We start from the raw sequence: 22,929 nt of genomic DNA, 5'->3' as shown, positions 1-22,929 counted from the left end.
TTTCGGGACCACACTGTCCTGTTCTGTTATTCTCTGCGCTCAGCCTGGTTCCTGGCACTTAGTGGGTGCTGGTTGAACCCAGGTTGTGTGGGGAAAGGGGCCCCGGGTCCCATGAAGCTGACACGGAGTCAGGGCAAGAGTTGGGCCCGGGGCAGGGCAGGAAGCAAACCTGTGTCCCAGATGCTCATTACTGCCCTGTGGTCGGCAGCCCATCTGTCTGTGTGTCAGTCCGTCGGGTGGGCCACAGTGAGTTCTGCCACAGTCTGCGCACCCCTCCTCGCGCCGTGCTTGGCCTTTCTGGCTGCCCTTCCCGGCTGGGCCTCCGTCTCCCCTGAACCCTGCCGCCAGCCCCACGCCCCCGTAGCTCCTTCCTGGAGCGAGCGCAGCTTCTGAGTTTCAGCAGCTTGTCTCGGAGACCTGGGGTTCCCCATATTCATGGGCATGTGGGTGGAGTTCAAAGGGGGGCATGCCCCACCCCCTCCCCAAACCACAACCGCGAAGTCATGGTTGCCAGAACGGGGAGGTTCTCTGCTGTTGTTGGGGGAGGCCCAGTGCTCTGCGGAGGGCTGCCCGCTCGAGCCCACAGCGCTGAGGGAAGGGGGAGTCAACACCCGAGCCCACCCCACTTGGCCCGCCGTGTGAGCTGGGCCGAGTGCCCAAACGGCCCCGCATCTCTTCCTGGTCTGGGGGCTCCATCAGTGCCAGGCCCAGGAGCGTCCCCCGCTCGTCCCAGAGCCTGCCCGCCGCACCTGGCCCACCGTGGGCAGCCCCGCGTCCAGGCGTCTCCAGCCCGGCGAAGCTTCCCCGGTGCGGGATCCTCTCGGGCTGAGGGGTCCTGTGGCTGTGAGGCTCTGGGACGGGGCGACCAGGTGAGGTGGGTCGTGCTGCAGGGTTTGCCCCTGCCTTGCTGGCAGCGTGAGGCCGGCAAGGCCGAGGACCTGCTCCGTGTGTGGCGGGCCTGAGCCTTCAACCCCGGTTCTGGCCGTGGGTGATGGCCTCCCCCGTGGGTTGGTGGGGAGGGCCTGCCGTGGGCCCCGGAGGAAGGGCGTGGTGGGCGCGGAAGAGAGGAGCCTCGTGAGGCGTCAGGAGACCCTGGTGGGGCACGGAGGAGGCAGGTGGTGATTTTAGTAAGTCCTGGAGGCTCCGGTGGGAACTGAAATAGATGCCAAGGGTCTGAAAGGGGAAACGAGACGGGCCCCCACCCTGGCCACAGCACGCGGCCATCGGGCTCCAGCGTGGGGCTGCTGGCGCTGTGGGTCTCCCCAGAGGTGGGGTGGGGTGGGCTACAGGAGGGGAGCAGCCCCTCGTAGGTGGGGGGCTGGGGAGGGGTGTGTGCAAGGTAGAACGAGGCCCCCGGGAATCGGTTTGTCCTCTGTCCGGGAGCTGTGAACCCAGCCAAGGCCCATCAGCTTGGAGCTGGGCAGGGGGAGCGGTGTGGAGAGCGAGCCCAACCCCAACAGCTTTGCCCTGCTGGCCCTGTGGGGACCACGTACTAGTTGAGGCAAAGAAGCGAAGTGGGTAGCTTGTGTTGAGTGGGGTCTCCGGCCCAGCCCTCGTCTCCCCACACGTGCAGGGGCTCCTCGGACGACTACTTTTCTCGTGGGATGCCTAGGCCCGGGAGGGCAGGGATGCCCCGGCACGTGGTCCGGGGCCACATCACTGACCGTCCGTCCTGCCTGTGGCTCCTTCCCATGTGGGTCCCCGGCCAGCCTCCTCCCTGCTGCAGCCCTGCCTCAGTTTACCCAGGGGAAGCACCAGTCTCTAGGGCCTGCATGCACATGGGAGGCTGGGAGGGCAGGTGGCCCGCTATCTGCCCAGCATGCTGTGGGCAAACGTGAAAGAGGAAATGCCCAGGTTCCTCTCCCTGTGCTCCCAAGTGGACCCAGCCACACGGAGACCTGCCCAGGCTCCCACAGCGCAGGGACAGGCCTCCTGCTCTCGTGTCCTGGGTGGCTCCCTGCAGGTGGGTCATGGGGACCAGCTGGCGGTGCCCCCTCCTGGAGGCTGAGCACTGAGGCAACTCCCCGGGCGTCTGCTCGGTTATGTGGCCAGCAGCCCTTAGTCCCGCACACCAGTGACCTCAGGGGCAGAATGACAGTGATTTCCCCAAAGGCGCACAATGAATGGAGGGGACGTGATTTGGAGGCCTTGCCGAAGCTGCACTGTCCCCCCTACCCCGCTCCTCCCCTGTCCCCACCCGGCCCATGAGCTCCGGGGCACTGTGTCTCTGACCGCCTGGTTGGGGTCACCGAGCGGCTGTGGACAAGCCAGTCTCTTGGGGCCTTGGTTTCCCCTTCTGCAGCACTCGGGCGTCTCCTCGGTGCTCACCACCTGCCACTCCGAGGCCTCAGCTTCACCTGCTGCTCCGCCAGTCCCCCAACCCGGGAAATGGGGGTCCAGGGGGCGTTCCCGCGCTCTGAGGGGTGCGCACATGAACCCGGCGTGGGCGCTGGGGCTCTTACAGACCGCGCCCCTGCTCAGGCCCCTGTCTTCCCTGGGGGGCGCTCCTGGCACCTGGAGACGGAGCAAGTGGGCCTGCTGGCCTTGCCCGGGGGGCTGCTCTGTTCTTCGTGACGCCCCACCCTGGTCCTGCAGGGGTTAAGCGTCCTCACGGAGCCGCTCGGCCCAGGACCAAGAGCGGGCCGGGGGCCGCATGGAGGCCCACGCGGAAGGAGGCTTTGGGTGGTTTCTGCTTCGTGTGCCTTGAGCCCACGCTCTTCCTGCCCCTTAAGGAAAGGGGCAGGGGGGGTTGGGGGCCGTGGGGAAGGAAGGAGGCGAGGTTCCCGCTGGCAGGGGGGCCCCGGGGCTACCAGGGGGCAGCATGGCGCCCGCCGCCCTTCCCCACAGACGCCCGCACCATCCGGTTTCCTCCTCCGCCGGGTTTGCAGAAGTGGGGGTATGGGGGTGCCGCGCGGCTGGGGTCCCGGCACCGGGGAGACGGGCCAGCCTGTGGGCTGCTGTGGGGAGCGTCTCTGGGTGCTGACAGCAGCCCTGGACTGGACGCAGCAGAACCAAAACTGCTGTGTCACCGCTGTCACCGCCGCGCGGCTGTTGCCGGGTGACTGGTGAGTTTCCCCTGCTTCCTCCAGGAGGGGCGGGGCTGGGCGCCGAGGGGTGCTGGCCTGGCCCTGCACGCCTGGAGCCACATGACCCGGGACCCCCACTCTGATCCCTGCGGCCCCGGCAGGGTGGCCTGCTGCATGGACCCCGACTCTCTGGTCTGCTGGGACCAGGCCTCGGCACCCACCATCTGTGGGTCGGGGTTCCCCCAAGTGCCTGCCTCATGGGGACGGTGGCGAGTTCATGCGGTCTTGTCCAGGGCGTGCACAGTAATGGGGGGCGGTTCTTAGCTGAGCGAGGGGCGGGGGCATGAGCAGGGCCTCAGGGGTCCTCCCCTGAGGTCTGGGTCGGCTGTGGGCAGAGCAGCCCCCCGAAGCCTGGTGGCCACTCAGCACAGGTGGGCCCTGCCCTTCCTGAGCTGTGTGGCCTGTGGTGGGCAGGGCCCCCCTCTGAGCCTCGGTTTCCCTCTCTGTAAAGTGGGGTTACGTTGGCGGCTCCCTGACCGTGGGGTGGGTGCGGGGGAGCATGCTGACATGTGCCCCCTAGACACCCCCGCTTTTCCCTCCTCAGCTCAGCTCACCCATGAACCCCGTCAGCAGCAGCGAGGACATCAAGCCCCCCCTGGGCCTCAATGGTGTCCTCAAAGTCCCGGCCCACCCCTCAGGGAACATGGCGTCCTTCACCAAGCACATCTGTGCCATCTGTGGGGACCGCTCCTCAGGTAGGACGCTGCGGCACCGCGGGACCCCACAAGCGGGGCACAGGGAGGCGGGAGGCTGGCCGGGGCGGCGTGGTCACGGGGGCCTCTCCCCGCAGGCAAGCACTACGGGGTCTACAGCTGCGAGGGCTGCAAGGGCTTCTTCAAGCGGACGGTGCGCAAGGACCTGACCTACACCTGCCGGGACAACAAGGACTGCCTGATCGACAAGCGGCAGCGGAACCGCTGTCAGTACTGCCGCTACCAGAAGTGCCTGGCCATGGGCATGAAGCGGGAAGGTGGGCGCGGGCACTGGCGGGGGCGGGGGTTGGTGCACTGCCGCGTCCTGCTTGCACGGGTGCTCGCTCCCTGCGGGGCGTGTGGCTGTGCGCCGGGCTTTGCTCCACCTTCCCTGGCGCCTGCTGCGTGCCTGGGGTCACCGAGGGGCCCGCGTCCGTCCTTCCAGCCCGGTGGCGGACTCGCGTCGATCAAACCCTCATGGTCATACCATGAGGTCGTGGCAACCCGGTGCGTGGTTTCCGGGACGCCGGGCAAGGGCAGAAGCACCGCGAGGGCCGAGGTGGGAGGTGGGGTCGGGGCGGGAGGAGCCCAGGGTCGCGGGTGCCTGTGTGTCCTGAGCAGGATGCTCCGGAGACCGAGCGGGTGTCCCTGAGCCCGCCGAGTGCTGGGGTCGCCCTGGGCCCCGCTTCCTTCTGCGCACCTGGCGAAGGCTCCCTGGGTCCTCAGAGCAGTCGGACTCTCAGGCTTGGGTATGGGGGTTTTATGGACAGAGTTTGTTAGGGGCAGGGCAGGGGGACAGCTGGCATGGAAGGTCACTCCCCTGAGGCCATTGAACTTGTTAAGTGACTCAGCCAGACTTGGGCCCGAGCCCTTGGCCCCAGCGTGGCAGTGTGACCTCCCTCTGTCCAGCCTCTTGCTGTGGGCCTCAGTTTCCCCATCTGCAGGCTTGCCGACCTCTGCGTCCTGCTGGATTCATTCCCTGGGTTACACTCTGCTTCTGTGCTCAGATGCAGCGGGTGGGGGGCCCGTCTCGCTGGCCCTCGTACCCAGGGCCTCGTGGGGCTGGGGAGGTGCTCTCTGGAATCAGGGGCTCTGTGTCGGCTCCCGTCTGTGCCGCCGCTGCTCCTGACCGGGTCCCCAGGCTAGTGGCCCACCGCCGAGGACTGTCACCTGCGGTGCCTGTGGTTCTCGTCTCATTTCCTCTTTTAGCTCCATGATTCTTGGGGAGAAGCTGAGACCCAGACGGTCCATGCGGTCCTGCAGGATTTCCTGCTCCGGGCTGCAGGGGACAAGCAGGACATGGTGCCACTCCCGGCAAGGGGAGCCGCAGGGGCCGGTGCCGTCCGTGGGGGGTGTGTGCCCCCAGGCCTTCTGGTCGGGGCGCCTGTTCCCTGTACTGCTCGGTCCATCCACTCTTCCTCGTGGAGGTGGAGAGGCTGAAGCCCAGAGGGTTCCAGGGCTTGTCTGAGGTCGCATGCCAGGTGGGGCGCAGGCGTCCGGCTCCCAGTGCTGCCCTCCTTCCTTCAGGCCATCCCGGGCGGAGGACGCACGTGCCCAGCCGGAGAACGTGTGCACCTGGCCCCGGTTCCTCCGGATGCCCCTGTAATCAGGGAGGCCTTGCTGGGGGAGGTCCATGCAGCGTTGTTGCTGGGACAGGAACTCGGGCAGGGCAAGCGTATTGCAGGCAGTAGACCGGTGTGTGCCCAGGTATGGGGCCTGGGCAGAGGGCTGGGTGCCGGCATGCTGGGGGAGGCTCGGGCTTCCTCGAGGACAGCCTAGCACAGGGCAAGCCTGGGTTAGTGCCCGAGACCACTTGCTTGCCAAGCTCAGCTCTCCTGGTGCCAGGCGCCATGCTGGGTGCTGGGCATGAGCACTGAGCTGTGGGCAGGCGTCCACTGACCATGATTGTCACGTTACCAGGCAGCGCCCCCCCCCCCACCCCAGTGTGGTCAGTGTCGGTCGGGGAACCCAGCTGCGGGCCGATGTCCAGCCTGATGTCCTAAGACTGGAGGGTGTAGGGAGAGCGTGAGCCCAGCCGGAGGGCGTGCGTGTGCTGAGGCCAAGAACACGAGCCGATAGGGCTGCTCTTCGAGGCCCGGATGCCATTCCAGGCCCCAGAGAGTGACCCTCCCCCCAGGTCCCTGGACGGCTCCGGAGATGCTGACCTCTTCCTCAAGCCCCCTTAGCCTGGCTGCTTGGAGCCTGAGCGCCATCAGACTCCGGCTGCCGCCTCCCCTGCCCGTCCCGGGAGAGACTGGGTGATGCCCGTCTTGTCCCAGTGCAGCTCCAGGGTCCCAGGGTGGAAGAGGCCTGGTCTGGCCCCTGCCCTGGTGCCCACGGGGACAGGGTGTTGTGTGGAGGGCCTCACTGGGCACCCTGCCCCATCGCCCTGCTGCTGGGCTTCTCGGAGACAGACGGGCTGCAGAGGTTGTGGGGGGAGGGGTCCGGGCTGCCCCCGTCAGCTCCATCCGGAGTCTCGCCGGCCTGTGTGTCTCTCGCCTTGCTCTCTCATCTGACGGATGAGTCTGGTGCTTTGGGTGCATTCCTGAGGCAGCACACGTCCCTCAAGACCTGAGTCATGGGCCGTTAGATAAATACCTGATCCCGGCAGGGCCCACCCGCTTCTTGCCTTGTATTGGATTTATAAGTCACAAATGTGCAGTAAAAACCCTCCCACGGAGCTCTCTCCTGCCCCAAACACAGCAGCACACAGCTGGGCCCCTTCCCTGTGCTTGCCCAGTGCTTGGGGCCCAGTGCACAGCCTCTGTCTTGAGTGGAGTGACCAGTGGCCCCAGTGTGACTCTGGAGCCAGTCCAGCAGGGAGCTCCAGGGTCTCCTAGGCCCCGAGGCCTGTGGCTGGGTGCCGGGAACTGCCCCGTCCCCCCGGAACTGGTCCTGAAACTGCTCCTTTCCTCTTTGTTGTCTCGGCGACGAGCTGGGGCCCCTGCCAGCAGCAGGGCAGCGTGGCACCCAGGGGAGTGGGGGCGAGCCACGCTGGGCTTGACCTGGAGCACGGAGGATGGGAGGTGTTGGTTTCCAGGCTGGCCGGGGCTGCGTGGCCCTGCAGGGAAGCTTGTGATCAGGGCCCCGGTACGGGCGAGGAAGCGGGCTTGCACCCAGACGGTGTCCCCCAGTGCTGCGCGGGAGGGAGCAGCTCGGGGTTGGCATCCGGACTGGCTGACCCTCAGGGACTGCTCAGGAGGGGCTTGCTCTGGCTCAGAGTGGACAGAGACCCCTCCTTGGTGCCGGCAGATAGCATCTCTGTTGGGCAATGCAGGGGCCTGCGTACACAAGCACCGGCCTGGGACTTGCTCAGCCGCATTCCCGGGGAGGTGGGGGTTGCGGCCCCGGTGGGAATGCCGGCCGCCGGCCAGGCTGTGCCCGGGCCTGTCTGCTGGAGCGTATGGTGGCAGGGCTGGTGGGGGGTGCTGCTGGCGCTTCTGGTCTGATGGGGGGCCTGGCCCCACCTGGGGTGATGCCCGCCCAGGCTGGAGGACCGCCCCACTGCCCGCCTCTCTGCTTCCTTCTTTCCCCTCCAGGAAGGCCTCTCCCTGCTTCCTTCCTGCCTCCCTTTGCTTTCTGAGCTCCGTCTCCTGACCACGTGTGTGTGTATGCGTGTGTGTCTGTGCACGCATGTTTGCACGTGTGTGTGTGTGTGTGTGCTTGCGTGTGTGCATGCACAAGCGCCCCACACATTCCTGCTGTGGACAAAGAGCCCAGCTGGGTTCCCGCACTACCCCGGCAACATCGAGTGGGTGACTGCCTGTCTGTGCCTGTTTCCGCAGGTGACCGTGACAGCGCAGCGGCTCCCTGTGGGCTCGTTGGGAGGAATGGGGCAGCGGTGGTGTGGGGTGGATAGCGGAGATCGTGTGTGTCTGTGTCTGTGTGTGTGTGTGTGTGTGTGTGTGTGTGTGAGAGAGAGCATGTGTGGGGTCACTCCCGCATGCCGACACCTTGTCCTGGACTGAGTGCCTGGAGAGCTGGAGGGACGTGTCTGCTGAGCTAGAGAGCCGGTCGGCGGGATAGTCCCTTCTCTGGGTCAGACGAAGGGGCTCTGTGCCGTCAGTCCTGCCTGTCCTGGGGCTGCACACGGGACAGAGGAAGGGCCCAGCCAGCTGGCAGCAGGCTGGGGTGCTGCCTTCCAGAGACACCCCCTTTCCACGTCCTGGCTTCCTGCCCAGCCCAGCAGCCTGGAGGGGTGGCGGTGGGCACCAGGATGGGGGTGGCCTGCTCTGGCCGAGGGACTGCTGCCCCCCCACCCCCACATCAGCATCTCCCCAGATGCCGGGGACCCCGGTCTCGTTGGGTGTGGAACCCCCTCCCAGCCTGTGCCTCTGTGGTCTTCCCAGGGTCCCGCAGCGCTCGGGCCTGGGGGGATAATGAGGCCCTGTGTTCACAGACGCCTCCTGCCTGAGGCTTCCCGGCGCCAGCACAACGTAAGGCAAACATGACTCTATCTGAAAGGTGATTGAGCTGGCAAGACATAAGTCCCCGGGCTCCCTCCTGCCCCCTCCGTGTCTATAAATAAAACCATAATATTTATAATGATGCTGTATGGAGCTGCCGGCCCTCCACGGCTTCAAAGTGCCTCACGGAGCGTTGGCTCATTAATTCGCGCTGCCCCCGTGGAGGAGGCAGGTGCTGGGGACCTCCACCCCGCGCTGCTCTGGGCGCTGCCCCCACCTTGGGGCCACCGCATCCGTCCCGTCTGTGCAGTGGGAGGAGACCCACCACTGGCCGCGTGTGAGGAGTGTGGGAGCAGAAGGCACGGAGGTGTGAGCACCTCGTGGGTCCCGCCTGGGGCCAGCACCGTGCTTCCCCGCTCCAGGGCTGAGCAAGTGGGGCCACAGGGCTGTCCAGGGCGGGGCGGGACCCAGGAGGCTGGGCTGCCCGACTCCTGAGCCTGGAGCCGCCCACTGTCCCGTGAGCTCAGCTGGGCCCCTCGGCTGCTGCGGGCCTGTCGCCCCAGCTGGTAAGACGAGGTGCCTCTTGCGGCATCCTGGCTCTAACAGCTTCAGGTTCTGCCCAGAGCACAGACCTTGAGGACCACCCCATCCTCGGGGTCTCAGGGACACGGGCCTGCCTGGATGCGGGTGTGTCACCCTGGCTGCTGGCCATGTGGCTTGGGTGATTCTTCTGGACTCTCATCCTCTGTGGCTGAGGGGGACCAACGAGGGGCCCAGCCCCCGCCCCCTGTTGGTGTCTGGAGGCCTGGCTGGAGAGGGGCCAGAGGACGGGCAGCCAGCCGCAGCCATGCCGGCTCGAGTCCCCCGCGGGCACCCCTGCTGTCAGAGTCTGTGGAAGAGCCGGGTTTGCAGCGGCTCTGACTTGGGGCCTCCTGCCGGGGCTCCTGGCCTAGCTGGTGTGGCATGAAGGTGTTGGCTGACCCATCCTTGAGACTTGCTGCGTGGATGGCAAGTCCCTTGCTTGAGTCGGTGCTCTGGGTCCCGGAGAGCGTAGCCTCTGGCTCGGGGTTGGGCCTGGACAGCCACTTGTCAGTACACGAGGGACATGGGGCCTGCCCTCAGGGGCCCACGGGTGGTCGAGAGGTGTTCATGTGGACTGTTAGGGAGCTGTGGGCCATGTTGTGGGAACCAGACAGGCCTGGGGGACCCCTGGGGCCAGCACCATCGGGGACCCCCGCACCCCTGGGCTGGAGGTGTGAGGGCAGCGAGGACTGGCCGAACCCGGGAGCTGCGGCCGCAGGAAGAAGGGACAGCTGGGAGCCAAGGCTGGACAGAGAGGGTGCCAGAGCCGTGCCACCCGTCCTCCCGCCCTCCGCCCTCCTGCTGGTGCCTCAGCGTTTGCCAAAGCCAGCGTGGAGCCAAAGGGGAGAGGGACGGGTCAGACAGCCTGAGTCTGGGCCCTTAGAGCCAGAGCCGGGGGGTGGGCCCGGGGTTTTAAGGAGGGGGTACTGTGTGTGGTCCCCGGAGATGTCGGGCCCCTAGAGAGGAGGCCCAGCCCCGTCTAAGACCCAGGGCCGTCACACTCAGGAAGCCCCAGGAGGGGCTGTATCTTCTGCTCTCCAGAAGGCCCTGCCCCAGGACGATGGACCCGGAAAGAAGGCACTGAGTGTGGAGTCCCACGGGAGCGTGAGGGGTGAGGGCGGGGTGCCAGGCTGTGGCTCTGCAGGGACTGGGGCTCCAACCTGGTTTTGGGGATGTCCGTCTGCGATGGGTCAGAGATAGGGAGTGGGAGGTGGCCTAAGGGAGGCTCGGTGGAGGGAGAGAGGGACCAGCGTGCGGCCGGTAGCCTTGGGAAGGCCTCGAGGCCCCTTGGCTGAGCCGGCACCTCCAGGCTGGCCGGAAGCTGGGTGGTGGACCAGAGGCCCTACAGCTGTCGGACTCCGCCGACCTGAGCCGGCTTCTCTGCCCTGGGCGGGTTCAGCCTCCCACGCACGTCACTATGTGTGATCTCCGTGCCCTGCCCTGGGGCCCCCCGCAGCGGGCTGTGTACCAGACCCTCGCCGAGGTGCAGCTCGGAGTGCGGTCAGGGACGGGGTGGTGAGGGTCCGGGAGGTGGTGGGAGCTGCTGCCACGTGGCCCGACCTCCGGTCGGGTGGTCTGGGTTCTGCAGGGCCCGTGGAGTGTGCTGGGTGCTCGGCCCAGCAGAGGGGTCCACTGGCGGTGGTCTTTGGAGGAGGGGCTGCCCGGGGCCGCCTCCTGAGAACGGCTGCTGCCAGCACCTGCCCTGTTCTGAGCCCTGGGGTTTCTGGTAAGGGGGTGAGCGGCCGGAGCTACTCGGGGTGCTGCGAGGGACCCAGGCCTGGCGTGTGGGTCCTCACTGACGAGCCTTCCCGACCTGGAGTGGGCCCAGCTTCATCAGTGCCCCTGGGCTCTGCAGCAGGGGGCCATTTCCAGGCTCTTCCTCTCCTCTGGGATGGGCATGTGGACAGAGGTCTCTGAGTCCCCTCACCAAGCTCCCACTTGGTGATGGGGTCTCCAGGGGCCCCAGGAAGCCGAGGGTCTTGTCTGGGGCAGTGGCAGGGAGCCGGCCCTGCGGAAGCCGTGGTCACCCCAGGGGTCTGGTGCTGGGGCCCGTCGACATGTCTGGGGCTCAGGAGAGCATGACTGTAGAGGGTGGGCTTGGGAGGCCTTGGGGGAGGCCCATCCTGGTGCTGCTTTGATGGCCTCTGGGGGCCCCCGGAGCCTAGCCAGCTCAGGCTTGACCAGCGCCAAAAAGAGAGCGCCTCCCGGCCCGTGGCTCTTCTCCCCGCGGCTGACTCGTTTGCCCCAGTCCAGGGCCCTTGGTGCTCGTACCAGAGCAGAGGGGAGGCGATGGGGGTCCGCCCGGGGGGCCGCAGCCACCTCAGGAGCCGTGTCAGGTGCTAGTGGGACTCTGGGGGGTGGGGGTCCGTGGCCCAAGGTCTGTAAGCCGACCTGTCCATGTGGGGCTCCGTGTGGCTGCTTGGAAGTCAATGCCTCCGTCTCTGCGTCTCTGCATAGGCTTCCCTCCCTGCTGGGCCATCCCCTGACCACCCTCTGACCACCCCCGTGCTCAGCCCTCCCCCCCACCCCCAGGCCAGCCCAGGGCATCCTGGCTCACACTCGGGATTGGCCTCCAGCTTCTGGTCTCCCTTGGGACCCCTCTTCTTCCTACAGCTGGAGACGCATGTGCCGTGCTGTCTCTCTTCTGTGGCTCGTCAGACCCTGTGCAGGAACTTGCCTCCTGCCCGCCACTGGTACCCCCCGCAGTGGTTCTCCAGCCAGTGGCAGAGGTCTCCATTCATCAGGAGCGGCTCTGTTCCGGCTCTGGGCCTTTGCACATGCTGCCTCCTCTGCCTGAACTGTTACCTGTCTTTTTTTTGCCACTTCTTCCAGGAAGCCTTCCTGGTTTTGTTTGAGTCCATAGTCCATTGAAGCTCTTTTCACTGCATGCTGGGAGTGCTGCTAAGCCACCGGTCAGCTGTGTGAGAGCGGCCTTGTGTACTCTGGCCGCTGTGCGCCTGGCCCTGGACGGGTGCTGGTGTGGGCCAGTGTGTTGGGTGGATTAATGTAGGGCGGGTTGTACCCTGTGTTCTGGGCATGCATGGCTGCTGGAGGCCAGACCTGGGGCAGAGATGGGGCAGGGGTTCGTCCAACTCTGAGCCGTGCCTCCCTCTGTGGCCCCGGTGGGTGCGCTGGCTCAGGGTTGGTGCTGCTGGGCTCCTAATGGCTGAGGGAGTCGCGGGCTGACCCCCCCCCCCCCGCCCCTGCAGCCGTACAGGAGGAGAGACAGCGGGGCAAGGACAGGAACGAGAACGAGGTGGAGTCCACGAGCAGCGCCAACGAGGACATGCCGGTGGAGAAGATTCTGGAGGCGGAGCTGGCTGTCGAGCCCAAGACTGAGACATATGTGGACGCAAACATGGGGCTGAACCCCAACTCGGTGAGCTCCACCCCTGCACACACAGCCTCCCCCGGGGCGGCAGGGCCGGCACTGCTCGGGGACCGTTGGCCCGTGGTGGGTGGTGCTGGATAGGAGGCCCAAGCTGTCGTGGGCTGCACTGAACGCCAGGACACAGCACGTGCTGTCTGGCTCCTTGTGGCCTTGGGCCATTGCTCAGCTGGGTCTCGGGAGTCCTGTACCTGCCCCAGACGTGCAGGCCGCGGGGTGGTTTCACCTGTGCCCTCTTGTGGGGTCAGGGCTGGGATCAGAGCCCTGTGACTGGCCCTGAGGTCACAGCAGCCTCCCTCCCTCTGTCCTCCACCTGGCCCAGAGCAGCTCCCACCGTGCTGGACACGCCCAGCTCGGGCCCCCCCAACTCCAGGGTCTTTGCACGTGTGGCTCCCCCTGATTCCTCCTCAGGCTTCTGTCTGGTCCGAGGTGTCCCTTTTCCCAGGGGCCCCTTTCCCGCCGGCCTGCCTTCATGGCCCTGCAAAGGTGGGTCTGGCCCCATGACGGGGCACAGAGCTTCCTTCCTGTCCCCTAGCATGCGGCAGCTAGTAGTGGGGCGTGTGGTGTGTTAACTCCCGCCCTGCCACGTGCCTGGAGGTGGTGGTTGGTCATGGCCCAGCTCCAGCCAGGACCCGCCTGCCTGTGGGCACTCACGCAGAGCCCAGGCTGGGAGGGTCCCGTGTGCTCGCCAGGCCCCTGTGGCCGGGTGATGGGCCGTCCCTGCTTCCCTGCACTTTCCTGCACACCGCGGCCCCCTCAGATCCGTGCCCTGTCAGGGAGGAGGTGCGCCCGGGGCCGAGCCCTGCGGTCCCAGTGAGGGAGGGGAGGCCCGCTTCGAGGCGTTCACGATTGCGCAGGAGCTCCAGAAAGTACTGGGAGGGGGCAAAGGGTTGCTAAGCCAGGACATTCTTAGGAACAGCCGGGCTGCCCTCTGCTCCCGGCTGTGGACCCACGGAGGGGCTTGCTGAGCGGGGAACACGCATCATCTCGTGCCCAGCAGGTGCCTGCCTTCCTGCCCGGGCCGGGCTCTCCCCGCACGGGGCTGCCCTGAGCCTCTGAGGAGCAGAGTCTGGCTATGGTGGAACGCACTAGAACCCAGCCCTGGCGTCTGGCGTGCTGGCTGCTGGGTGTGTCTCACGCGGGGACTCTGAGCGGGCTGGCCCCTGTGCCCGCGTGAATCATGGGGTGGGGGGAGCACCCTCGGGGGTGTGGGGCTGGGGCACGGGGCCCCGGGCTTCTGGATTGCACTGAATCTGCTGCTGGGGATGGAGGAGGGACTCGGGGTGAGGGCCAGTGTGGGGGGCACTCTGGGTGTTGGCACCCTGGGCTGGGGGTCCCTTGTGCCCCAGAAACCCTGGCTGACGCCTGTATGTGCAGCTCCGTGTCCCCGTCTGCACAACCCAGTCCCTTCCAACCCTGTGGCCTCTGTGCCACTTTGTTACCGGGCGTCCCACACGCGCCCTCGGCGGGCCCTTCCCGCGGGCCCCGGGCTTTAGGACGGAGCCTCCCTGTACGCCAGGTGTTTCCTGTCGAGGCAGGGGAGCTCTTCAGAGGATGCCCCGGCCATCGTGTGTGGCTGTCGTCCTCCCCCTCGCTCAGGACCCAGAGGGTCCGCTGGTCAGGAGCCGGGAGGGGGCTCCTCTGAGGCCTGCCTGGGTTTCCTCATCTGTGACAATGAGGGGAGAGTCTCTTTTGGCTAGAAGTTTCCGGAAGGGCCTCTGATGCCCCCATCTGTGTGCTGTCTCCACACCTGGTGGGAAGAAGTGGCCTAGAGGGGCCGGCACTGGCCGCCGTCCTCAGAGTCCTGCCCCAGCCTGGCACTCACGCCCGCACCTCCGTTTCCCCACCTTTGACTGGGCGCACTTGGCCCCCACACCTAGGGCTTCCCACCGCAGTGATTTTAGGGTCTTACAGTCCGGGAGGTCCGAAGCCCGCAGCCAGCGTCCTGGCACGAGAGTCGTGGTGTGGGCAGGGCTGGTTCCTTCTGGGGAGGACGTCCCTTCCCTTCCGGCTGCTGGAGGTGCCGCCTCCTTGGCCCGGGCCCTCCTCCAGGGTCAAGCTGGCAGCTTCTCTCCTGCTCACAGGTTCCCGTCTCTGACCCCTGCTTCCCTCCTCGGGGACCCCGTGGTGACCCCGGGCCCCCCTCAAACCCTCCCTCGATCTTGCCCACAGAGGGGGGCGCAAAGCAGCACTAGCCACGGGCTCGGGGCGCGAGGACACAGGCCCTGGGGCCGATCTTCTGCCCAGGGCTGGGGCAGCACACGCAGCGGGGGCCTGGTCTGGGCCGTGCTCTCAGCCGGGCGCTCAGTGGGTGCCTCTCCCCGCCCAGCCCAACGACCCCGTCACCAACATCTGTCAGGCCGCGGACAAGCAGCTCTTCACGCTGGTCGAGTGGGCCAAGCGGGTCCCGCACTTCTCTGAGCTGCCCTTGGACGACCAGGTCATCCTGCTGAGGGCAGGTGAGTGACTGGGCTGGCCCTGGCAGGGAAGGGTCGGGGGCAGAGGGCGGGGACCTGGGGGACACCCCTTTCTCCTGCAGTGTGGGGCTCCCGCCTGGCCCTGCCGTCCTCTGGCCTTGCTCCCCCACCCACAAGGAGCTCATTGGTTTCAGGTCTCTAAGTGGCTTTCGGAGGGGCAGGGGCTGTCTGAGGACCTCTGCTCCTCACATGGGGACTGTGGAGGGGGCAGGGGTAGGAGCACAGACTCTGGGGTTCGGGTCAGGCCTGGCTCCCGACATGCTCCAGGCATGCCGAGTGTGGGTTCCTGCTGGAGGGACAGGAGGGGCAGGTCGCCAGCTGTGCGGGGTGCTGGGCCTTTGGGGGGGTGGCGGCAGGGAGCACTCCCACCCCACCGGCCTCCTTCCCTGCCGGGCCGTCTGCACGTGCTTGGTGCGTGGGAACATCAGAGGGCAGCCCTGCCCCATGCCTGCCAGGCCCTGGGTGTGCTTGGGGCAGCAGGAGAGGTGGCAGCCGGCCCAGAGGTAGGAGGACGCTGGGCAGGCCCCGGGGGGTGGGGGGATGGCAGGGAGAGGCAGAGTGATGGAGGGTGGTTCTGCCGTGGGGGGACAGATGCTCTTGGGGCCAGCTTGGCCCGCAGCAGGACTCTCGTCCCTGGCCTCGTGGGTGCCTCCAGCTGGGGCATAACACCTGACATCCAGAGCCACGAGGTGAAGGTGACAGGGGCCGGGGCTCCTGACTCCCTGTGTGATGGGGTGAGCTCTACCCTGCACCAGGCCTCAGGTTCTCCTTCTGGAAAGTGGGGCTATAGTTCTGTAGGACTGTGGTTGGTAGGAAGTGGGATAGCCTGTGTGACGCTGTGCCATGGAGCCCAGAGCCTTCGGGCCCCGGGAGTGTGGCTGTGGACAGGGCCATCTCTGTGGAGGTGGCCTGGGGCTCCTGTTCATGGGAGTCATTGAGAACCTGGCACAGAAATCATTTCTATTTCAAGTTTTGCTTCCATACTTTCTCCTAACGCTGGACACCTCCTCCGGTTTGTCTCGCTGGGAGCTCACGTAGAGGGAGTGTCCCGTCTGCCCGAGACTCTGAGATGCGTTGTTTTAGTTTAAGAATTTATTATTTTGTGGTGCCCCACGTAGCACGCAGTAACTGGAGAGTTTGCCGCTGAGACTAGGTGGGCGGCCGCTCCTCCGTGGCCGTCCCAGAGAGGATCCCCACATCCTCTGTGGCACGAGCGTCCTGCCTGTGTGGGAAGGGACCTCCCGGGACGCGTGGGGTTGGGGAGCACGTGGGTTACATAGAGCCAAAGAAGATGCTCTGTGCGGGACTTCTCAGGGCCTTTACTGCCCGAGTTTGCACCACAGAAGGAAGAGGCATGTCCTCAACATCGGTGCTCAGGAGCGTTTCTGTGCCACACCCCCGGGATGTGGGGTCCCCGGAACCCCCTGTGGGACATTCTGCGACGGTGCTTGCTGCCTGTGGAGGCTGAGTGGCAGCCCGTCCGGGGAAGGGACCCCCGTGTGACCACGCCCCTCCTCCCCCCAGGCTGGAATGAGCTGCTCATCGCCTCCTTCTCCCACCGGTCCATCGCCGTGAAGGACGGGATCCTCCTGGCCACGGGGCTGCACGTCCACCGCAACAGCGCCCACAGCGCCGGGGTCGGCGCCATCTTTGACAGGTGGGGGCCCCACCCGGGTTCGTGGCCCATTCTGTCCCCGGAGGCTGTCGATGTGGACTTGGGAGGGCGAGGTTCTCGCCTCTGCAAGCCCCCGTGCTGGGGACACCCGGTGCGCAGCGGAACAAGCAGATGGGTCCCCTCCGGCTCCCTGACACCCTGCACAGTTAGGAGGGCTGCGCCGTGGAGTCCAGAGGCCTCTAGAAGGCACGGCTTCCTGGGATCTGGTTTAGAGCCGTGGCCCCCGCCCTGCTCCGAGCTGCCCCTGTTTCCAGCTGCTAGGGAGGGAGGCGACGGTGGCAGAGGGGCGCGCTTAGACCCCAGTGGGTGACATCAGGGACAGCCAGCCCCTCCTTCCCTCTGAGTGAACAGAATGGGACCGTGGCCTCGGGGCACCCTCTGGAGCACCCGTCCCCTCTGACTCTGACCTCCAGGCTCCCAGGGATCTGTTCCCTGTGCTGCCGGCCCACCGTCGGGGACTCCCCGGCTCTGCGAGGTGACCGTCCAGGCCCTCCCTGGGCCACCGTCCTTCGTTCCCCTGTCCAGTCTCACCGACCGCTTAGCCCTCCCTGGGCACGGCTGTCGAGTTTTGGGGGCCCGTGAGTAGGCAGGGGAGGTCGGGGAGCTCAACAGGGTGCTGCAGACAGACGGACACCACGGCCCACAGGGGCTGGGCCGGCGGGGGTGGTTCAGAGTCCTGCCCCCTGACAAGGAGCCACGGCTTGCTTTGGCCACGAGTGTCCGGTAGCAAAAAGCGAAACGTCTCCCCGCCCGGCAGCTCGGTAGGAGGAAGGAAGGCCACGTCCTGGGGAGAAGAGCTTTCCCGTGGCCGCAGGGCCTGGCCTCAGGCTCTTTCTGACGGGGGGCGCTAGGCGGGGGGGCGCAGTCTGACAGGACGGCGGTGGCGGCCCGCTTCCTCTGCAGGGTGTTGACGGAGCTCGTGTCCAAGATGCGGGACATGCAGATGGACAAGACGGAGCTGGGCTGCCTGCGCGCCATCGTCCTCTTCAACCCCGGTACGGCCTCCCCGGCACGTGGCCCGCCGCCCGCCCCAGGCTCCAGCGCTCGCTGAGCTGTGCCGTGGGGCCCGCCGCCCGCCCCCTCCTTGCGAGGGGACTAGCCCCGCCGCCCGCCTCTCACGGCTCTCGTGAGCGTGACACCTGGCATGGCCTGAGGAGCTGTGCTCACCCTTTGAGGTTTGGGTGCTGCGTCCAAAGCGTGGCCCCACTTTGCCCGGAATCCTGGGCCCTGGAAGAGGCAGCCTCTCCGTGAACTTCTAGTGGGCAAGTTCTGGAGCCCGGGCGGTGGGGGGGGAAACAGGGGCGCAGTGTCCTTAGGGGCTGCTGCCGGCTTCTGGGGGAGCTGGGGAGCTGGCCAGCCAGTGGGGAAGCCAGGATGGTGCCAGGGGCTCTGGGCCCGGACCTCCCGCTTCCCATCAGCTCCAGTACGGAGGGAGCGGGCTGTGGGAGAGAAGAGTGTTTTCTTGCAGGGACAGACCACGTCCAGGGGCACTTGTTCCCCAGGTTTATGCTCTGAGCCTGTGGTCCTGCCAGCATGGGAGCCGGGGCCGCACAGCTTAGCCTTGCCGGGTGCCCTCCCTGTTGCGGTTGCGCATGGCCTGGCTGCCGGCGCGGGGTCCCTGGCTGCGGGTGCAGGAAGGACGTGGCCAGAGCGGAGGCCCCCAGGCCTGGGTGCTGAGCTACAGAGAAGCCTGGCACGTTCCTGAGGTGCCCAGGGCCCCAGGCGGCCTGCGGCTTTCGCACTGGACCCTGGTGTACCTGCTGGGGGTGTGGGCACTGGTGTGAGCCCCCCAGTCTGTGGCTCAGAGGTGTCCTGATGGCAGGCCTGTCTCACCACGGAGCCACTGTGGGGCTCACTGGCCTCAGACGGCAGCAGTGGGCAGCTGTGGGCTCCAGCGTCTGCCCCCGGGGCTGTCAGGATGGGCCACCCTTGGCTAGGGCCAGACCTGGGGACTTTGAGCCCTAGCGTGATACCATGTGACATGGTGGCCGCTGTGGAGAGAGATGGGTTCGTCTCTGGGGGCTTGCTGGGTCGTGGAAAACCCCGGGAGACGAGGAAGCCGAGAGAAGGACCCGGCCCGGGTGGCCTCTGACTGGGACAGGAAGGGCAGGGCTGGCTCACCTGCTCGAGCCCTGGGACGTCTATCCCTGCCTCCCTAGATCCCAGCCCTGGGCCCTGGAGGCTTTGGTGGCTGATGTCCCAGGCATCTCTGTCCACAGGCTCCTGCTCCCAGGGTCCCAGGGCTCAGGCTGGCTGTCAGCCTCTCTCCCCACTGCCCTGCGTAGGGCTGCCTGTCTCTGGGGTGATGGTTCTGAGTTTTCCTCCCTCTCAGAGGAATGGAGTCCCCAGTGCAGCCAGGGTCCCACTTCAGCTTGGTTGCCATGGTGACCAGGAGAGGGCGACGGTGGCCCAGTGCACTTGACCCCCGATGGGGAAGCTAAGAGCCGGGACGTCCAGGCATGGGCTGCAGTTCACGTGTCCAGCGAGTGGCACGCCGGGACCCAAGCTGGGACTCGAGGGGCAGCCTCGGGGGCAGAGCCTGTCCAGCTGCCGCTGGCCCCAGCCGGGCAGGGCCGGGCGGGGAGCGGGCCTGGGTGCCCCGCGCAGCAGTCTGGGCTGAGGCCGCTGACCTGCGGCCTCTCCCCCACAGACTCCAAGGGGCTCTCGAACCCGGCAGAGGTGGAGGCACTGCGAGAGAAGGTGTACGCGTCCCTGGAGGCCTACTGCAAGCACAAGTACCCAGAGCAGCCGGGAAGGTGAGCCCTGGCCCGGGCCCCGAGGCCTGTGACCCCTGTCCCAGGCAGGACCGCCCCCGGCCCTTCTGGTACCTTTGTGTGAGTTAGAAGGCGGCGCCCTGCTCCGTGGGGAGAGCCCATGCGGGGCATGGGGGACGTGCCCGGGCGCTCCCGCCGCCCCTGCAAACACAGGCCCGCGTGCAGCCAGTGCCCTAGGACCTCCCTCGGCCCCTCATGGGCTCCCCTAGACCTGGGTCTTGGTGCTCTTGCCTGAAGTGGGGACAGATGCCAGCGCACGGTAGGCGCTTGTACACGTGTGCAGAGCTGTGTGGCTGCTGGGGGCACCGGGGTCCACAGTCCCGGGCGCTCAGCAGGTGACAAGGGGGCTGTCTGTGGCTTTGGTGCCATCGCGAGTCTTGTCCTGACTCTACCCGCCCCCCCTGCACCTGCAGAGGGCCTCTCTCGGGAGGGCCATGCCCCCCCACCGGCCGCCAGCCCCTGCCACCACCCGCCTGATACATGCACAGCTGCGGGCACGGGTGGCTGTGCCCTGCTCCTCACGGCCCTCATCTGGTTCGGTTTAAAGTGAAACTTGCTGAGGAGGATGGAGGGCGGGCTTGTTTTTCCTGGCTCCCCGCCACAGCCCATCTCGCCGGCTCAGCAGAAAACCGCTTTCTCTGGCCCCGGTCCAGCCTCTGCTGCGTTTTTGCCTTAAAACGTGGGTTGTGTGGCTGCCAGACCAACCACAGGGCTTTCTCCCCTGAAATACAGACGTTGTGAATAATTAATGAGGCCCCATGGCCCCTCAAGGGTCCATGCCGTTGCTGGGGGGCGGGGGCGGCAGCCGAGCAGCTGAGCCTGGTGTCCCCCGCCCCAGAGCCCCAGCACCTCCCGCCACCCTCCCCGTTCGGTCTCCTCCCATGGGCTGGGCAGGGCCTGGGGATCGGGCCTGTGGCTCGGCTCCAGCAGAGCCGTTTCTGGGGAAGGGGTGGGTGCCGGCCTGGGGCACACGGGACGCCAGTGCTTCACAAGCTGCGGCTGGATTGAGCCCGACCTGCTCCCCTGGCCCAGAGCCACTCTGCTTTGACTTCCCCACTGCTGCCAGACGCACTGCCAGTGCTTGGACCCATTTTCGTAGCTCTTCCCCTGCTCGTGCTTGGAGCAAGCCCACGTATTTTAACTTCCCCGTGAAGCCCTCTCGGGCCTGCAGCAGCCCAGCCACTGTCTTGCGCCTGGGCCTTCCTCCCGAGTCTCTCCGCCACGGGCCTTCCTTCGGGATCTTTGTGTCTACCCCGCACGCTCCTGCTCCCAGGCCCGGGCCTGCCGTCTCTGCTCCCTGAGAGGCCTGGCCCCCCTTGCCCCCAGGCTCTGCACAGGCCGGGCTCTGCTGCTGCGGCTTCCGGGCTCTGTCCTGTCCCCAGGAGGCCACCGGGTGCCGGGTGGAGGGTGGAGGGCGGGGAAGGTGGCCGGCGCGCGTTCACCGGGCCCTCCCACAGGTTCGCCAAGTTGCTGCTGCGCCTGCCGGCCCTGCGCTCGATCGGCCTCAAGTGCCTGGAACATCTCTTCTTCTTCAAACTCATCGGGGACACGCCCATCGACACCTTCCTCATGGAAATGCTGGAAGCCCCCCACCAAATGACTTAGGCCCGCCGGCCCGTCCTTCGCGCCCGCCTGCCGGCCTGGCTGCTCCCGCCCGGCCGCCCGCTGCTCTTCTCAGCCGAGCCCCGTCCCCTGCCCCTTCCCTGCCCAGCCTCTGCGGACGTGGGGACGCGGCCTGCTAAGCCTCCGTGTTGCCACCTCGCCGTTCCCGGTGCTGCTCGTGCGGGAAGCCGGGCCCCGGCGTTCCTGGGGTAGCGGGGCCAGCTCTCCGGGCCGCAGGCCCGCCCCTGGGCCACGCTGGTGTTCGGAACATCCCATGCTCCCCTCCTGTGTTTGGAGTGACCCCCATCGCCTCTCGTCAGGTGCCCCCCGCCGGCGTGCCCCACCCAGGCTCAGGAGCAGGGGGACAAAGACTCCACCTGCCCCCCAGCAAGGCGAGGGGGGCTCTGGGGTGAGCCAGCTTCCCTCACTATGAAGGGTGAGCGGCCCCTTTTCCAAAGATGACTTGCAGTGTCACCCCCAAACCAAGCAGGACAGGAGCTGACCTCCAGCAGGGTTCCGGGGCCCCCTCGAGGCTTCAGGGCCTGGGGTCACCCACCTCCCCCACCTCACCTTTCTCTTCAACTCGCCGCTTCAGCTTCTCCCCTGCATAGCCGTACGCAAGCCGGGGCGAGCGGACCCCATGTGCAGCCCGGCCTCAGTTCTGTCCGTGGATTTAGTCTGGGCAGAGGGGCAGGCCGGCCCCCGTCTCTGCAGGGTGAGCCCGCTTCCCGGCCTTCCCCAAGTCCGGGGCCATGCTGACCTGTCGAGGGTAGAGGTTGGAGGCAGGAGGATGCTTTATCCAGGGGGGTCTTCAGGCAGCTGGAGGGAGCCAGGGGCCCCCCAGGGCACGTGGAGCCAGAAGGCCTTGTGGGCAGAGAAGCTCAGTGGGAAGGGGCAGGCGGGCTTCCTCTGGAGCTGTTGGCGGAGGGGCCCCCGACGCCGGCGGCCTGTTCTCTGCGGACGAGTCCTAGACTCGGGGACTGTGGCACGCCTGGGTCCTGGGGCGTGCAGCGGGATGCCCCTCGGGGACAGCCAGCCCAGCTGTTGTCGGAGTGACCGCCTCAGGCGGGGCTCCAGCGTGTGCTCTGGCCGACGGCGCCCCCGTCCAGTCTGGTGCCTGCTTCTGTAGTGTTTCCGTGGCCGGGGCAGGGGCGCGGCCTCCTGGGGCGGTGTGCAGGGCTCTCTCAGGTTGAACTGGCTTCTTTTGCACTGTAACGCCCTCCCTTTGGTCTGAGTGCTTCCCAGTCTCGTGCTTCAGACTCCACGAACCTAGCGTCTGTCGCTGCTGGGGGCCCGAGCAGGGATGGCAGGGGCATGTGGGCAGCTCTGGTGTTCTCAGCCCCCGAGGGGTTGCTCAGTAGCCAGGCTTCCCTCCTGAGGCTCCCATGAGCGGCCCTGGGTTGGGGGTGCTTTCCCCAGAGTCTGGTTCCCCAGCTAGGGCAAGGCAGGCAGGGGCCTCCAGGCCCCGTGGGGAAGGAGGTGGCCCTGCTTTGCCTTCCAGAGGCCTCAGCCCACCTGACGGTTAGGCGCCAGGCCGGGGCTCTGAAAGCCTGCCCAGAAGCCGCCTTCCTCTGCCACCGGCCCCTCCTGAGGAGGGGAGGGGTCCCCTGCCACACGGGCGGCAGGGGGGGGGCATGGAGGGCCTGCCCAGCTCCCAGACTCTCCTGAAAGTCTTGGAAGCCTGTGGGGGTTCGGTTGTGACAGGCAGTGATGCAGGCACTGTTGGGAACTCTCGGGGTCCCCCCAGTTGTGGGGACGGTAGACTGCCCCACACCCGACACCCCCGGTGCCTTCTGCAGTCGGGCGCGCCCCGTCATCCATGCCCTGCCCTCTCCACTGCCTAGGGTCCTTGGGAACGTGGGGCCTCAGTGGAGGAAGCCCGGGACCGGGTCTGTTGGAGGGTCGGCTTCTGGAGAACTTCCCCGTTACGGGCCCGGGGACCCTGGCTGCTTGTCCATAAAGCCCTGAGGCTCCCGGGCTATGGCCTGGAAAGCTGGAAGCCCCCAGCCCCTCCGGGCTGCGGGCACGGCACTGTGGGTGCGTGGGGCTGTCCCCTCCTCCGTCTGGTGTCCTTGTCGCGCTTCCAGCGCCGCTGGGGGAGGTGGTGAAGTGGGGAGATAGCACGTGGCTCGGCAGAGAGGTAGGAGCTTTATTTACCGGACCGTTAGTAGTGTTATCAATCTGGTTCAATTAAGGTGATTTTTGTAATTATTTTTATTATTATTATTATTCTGGTGGGACAATCTT

General features: G+C 66.8%; 1 protein-coding gene across 1 annotated transcript in view; it reads left to right on the top strand.

Annotated features, from left to right (window-relative positions):
• The window catches only part of RXRA (retinoid X receptor alpha), a 67,096-nt gene extending 46,180 nt beyond the window's left edge, over window positions 1-20,916 (top strand). Inside the window, exons 3-10 of the mRNA XM_032866238.1 lie at window positions 3,631-3,781; window positions 3,877-4,056; window positions 11,976-12,145; window positions 14,484-14,613; window positions 16,156-16,288; window positions 17,210-17,301; window positions 18,957-19,062; window positions 20,538-20,916. Coding sequence (XP_032722129.1) covers window positions 3,631-3,781; window positions 3,877-4,056; window positions 11,976-12,145; window positions 14,484-14,613; window positions 16,156-16,288; window positions 17,210-17,301; window positions 18,957-19,062; window positions 20,538-20,685 — 1,110 coding nt within the window. The 3' untranslated portion in view covers window positions 20,686-20,916. The remainder of the gene's footprint in view (window positions 1-3,630; window positions 3,782-3,876; window positions 4,057-11,975; window positions 12,146-14,483; window positions 14,614-16,155; window positions 16,289-17,209; window positions 17,302-18,956; window positions 19,063-20,537) is intronic.
• The last annotated feature ends 2,013 nt before the right edge of the window (window positions 20,917-22,929 follow it).

This window comes from Lontra canadensis, unplaced genomic scaffold, assembly GCF_010015895.1.
Source record: "Lontra canadensis isolate GAN:19392208 unplaced genomic scaffold, GSC_riverotter_1.0 scaffold30, whole genome shotgun sequence".
NCBI classification, from domain to species: domain Eukaryota; kingdom Metazoa; phylum Chordata; class Mammalia; order Carnivora; family Mustelidae; genus Lontra; species Lontra canadensis.
The sequence above is the reverse complement of the archived record's forward strand: the minus strand, read 5'-3'. Positions and strand labels throughout refer to the sequence as shown.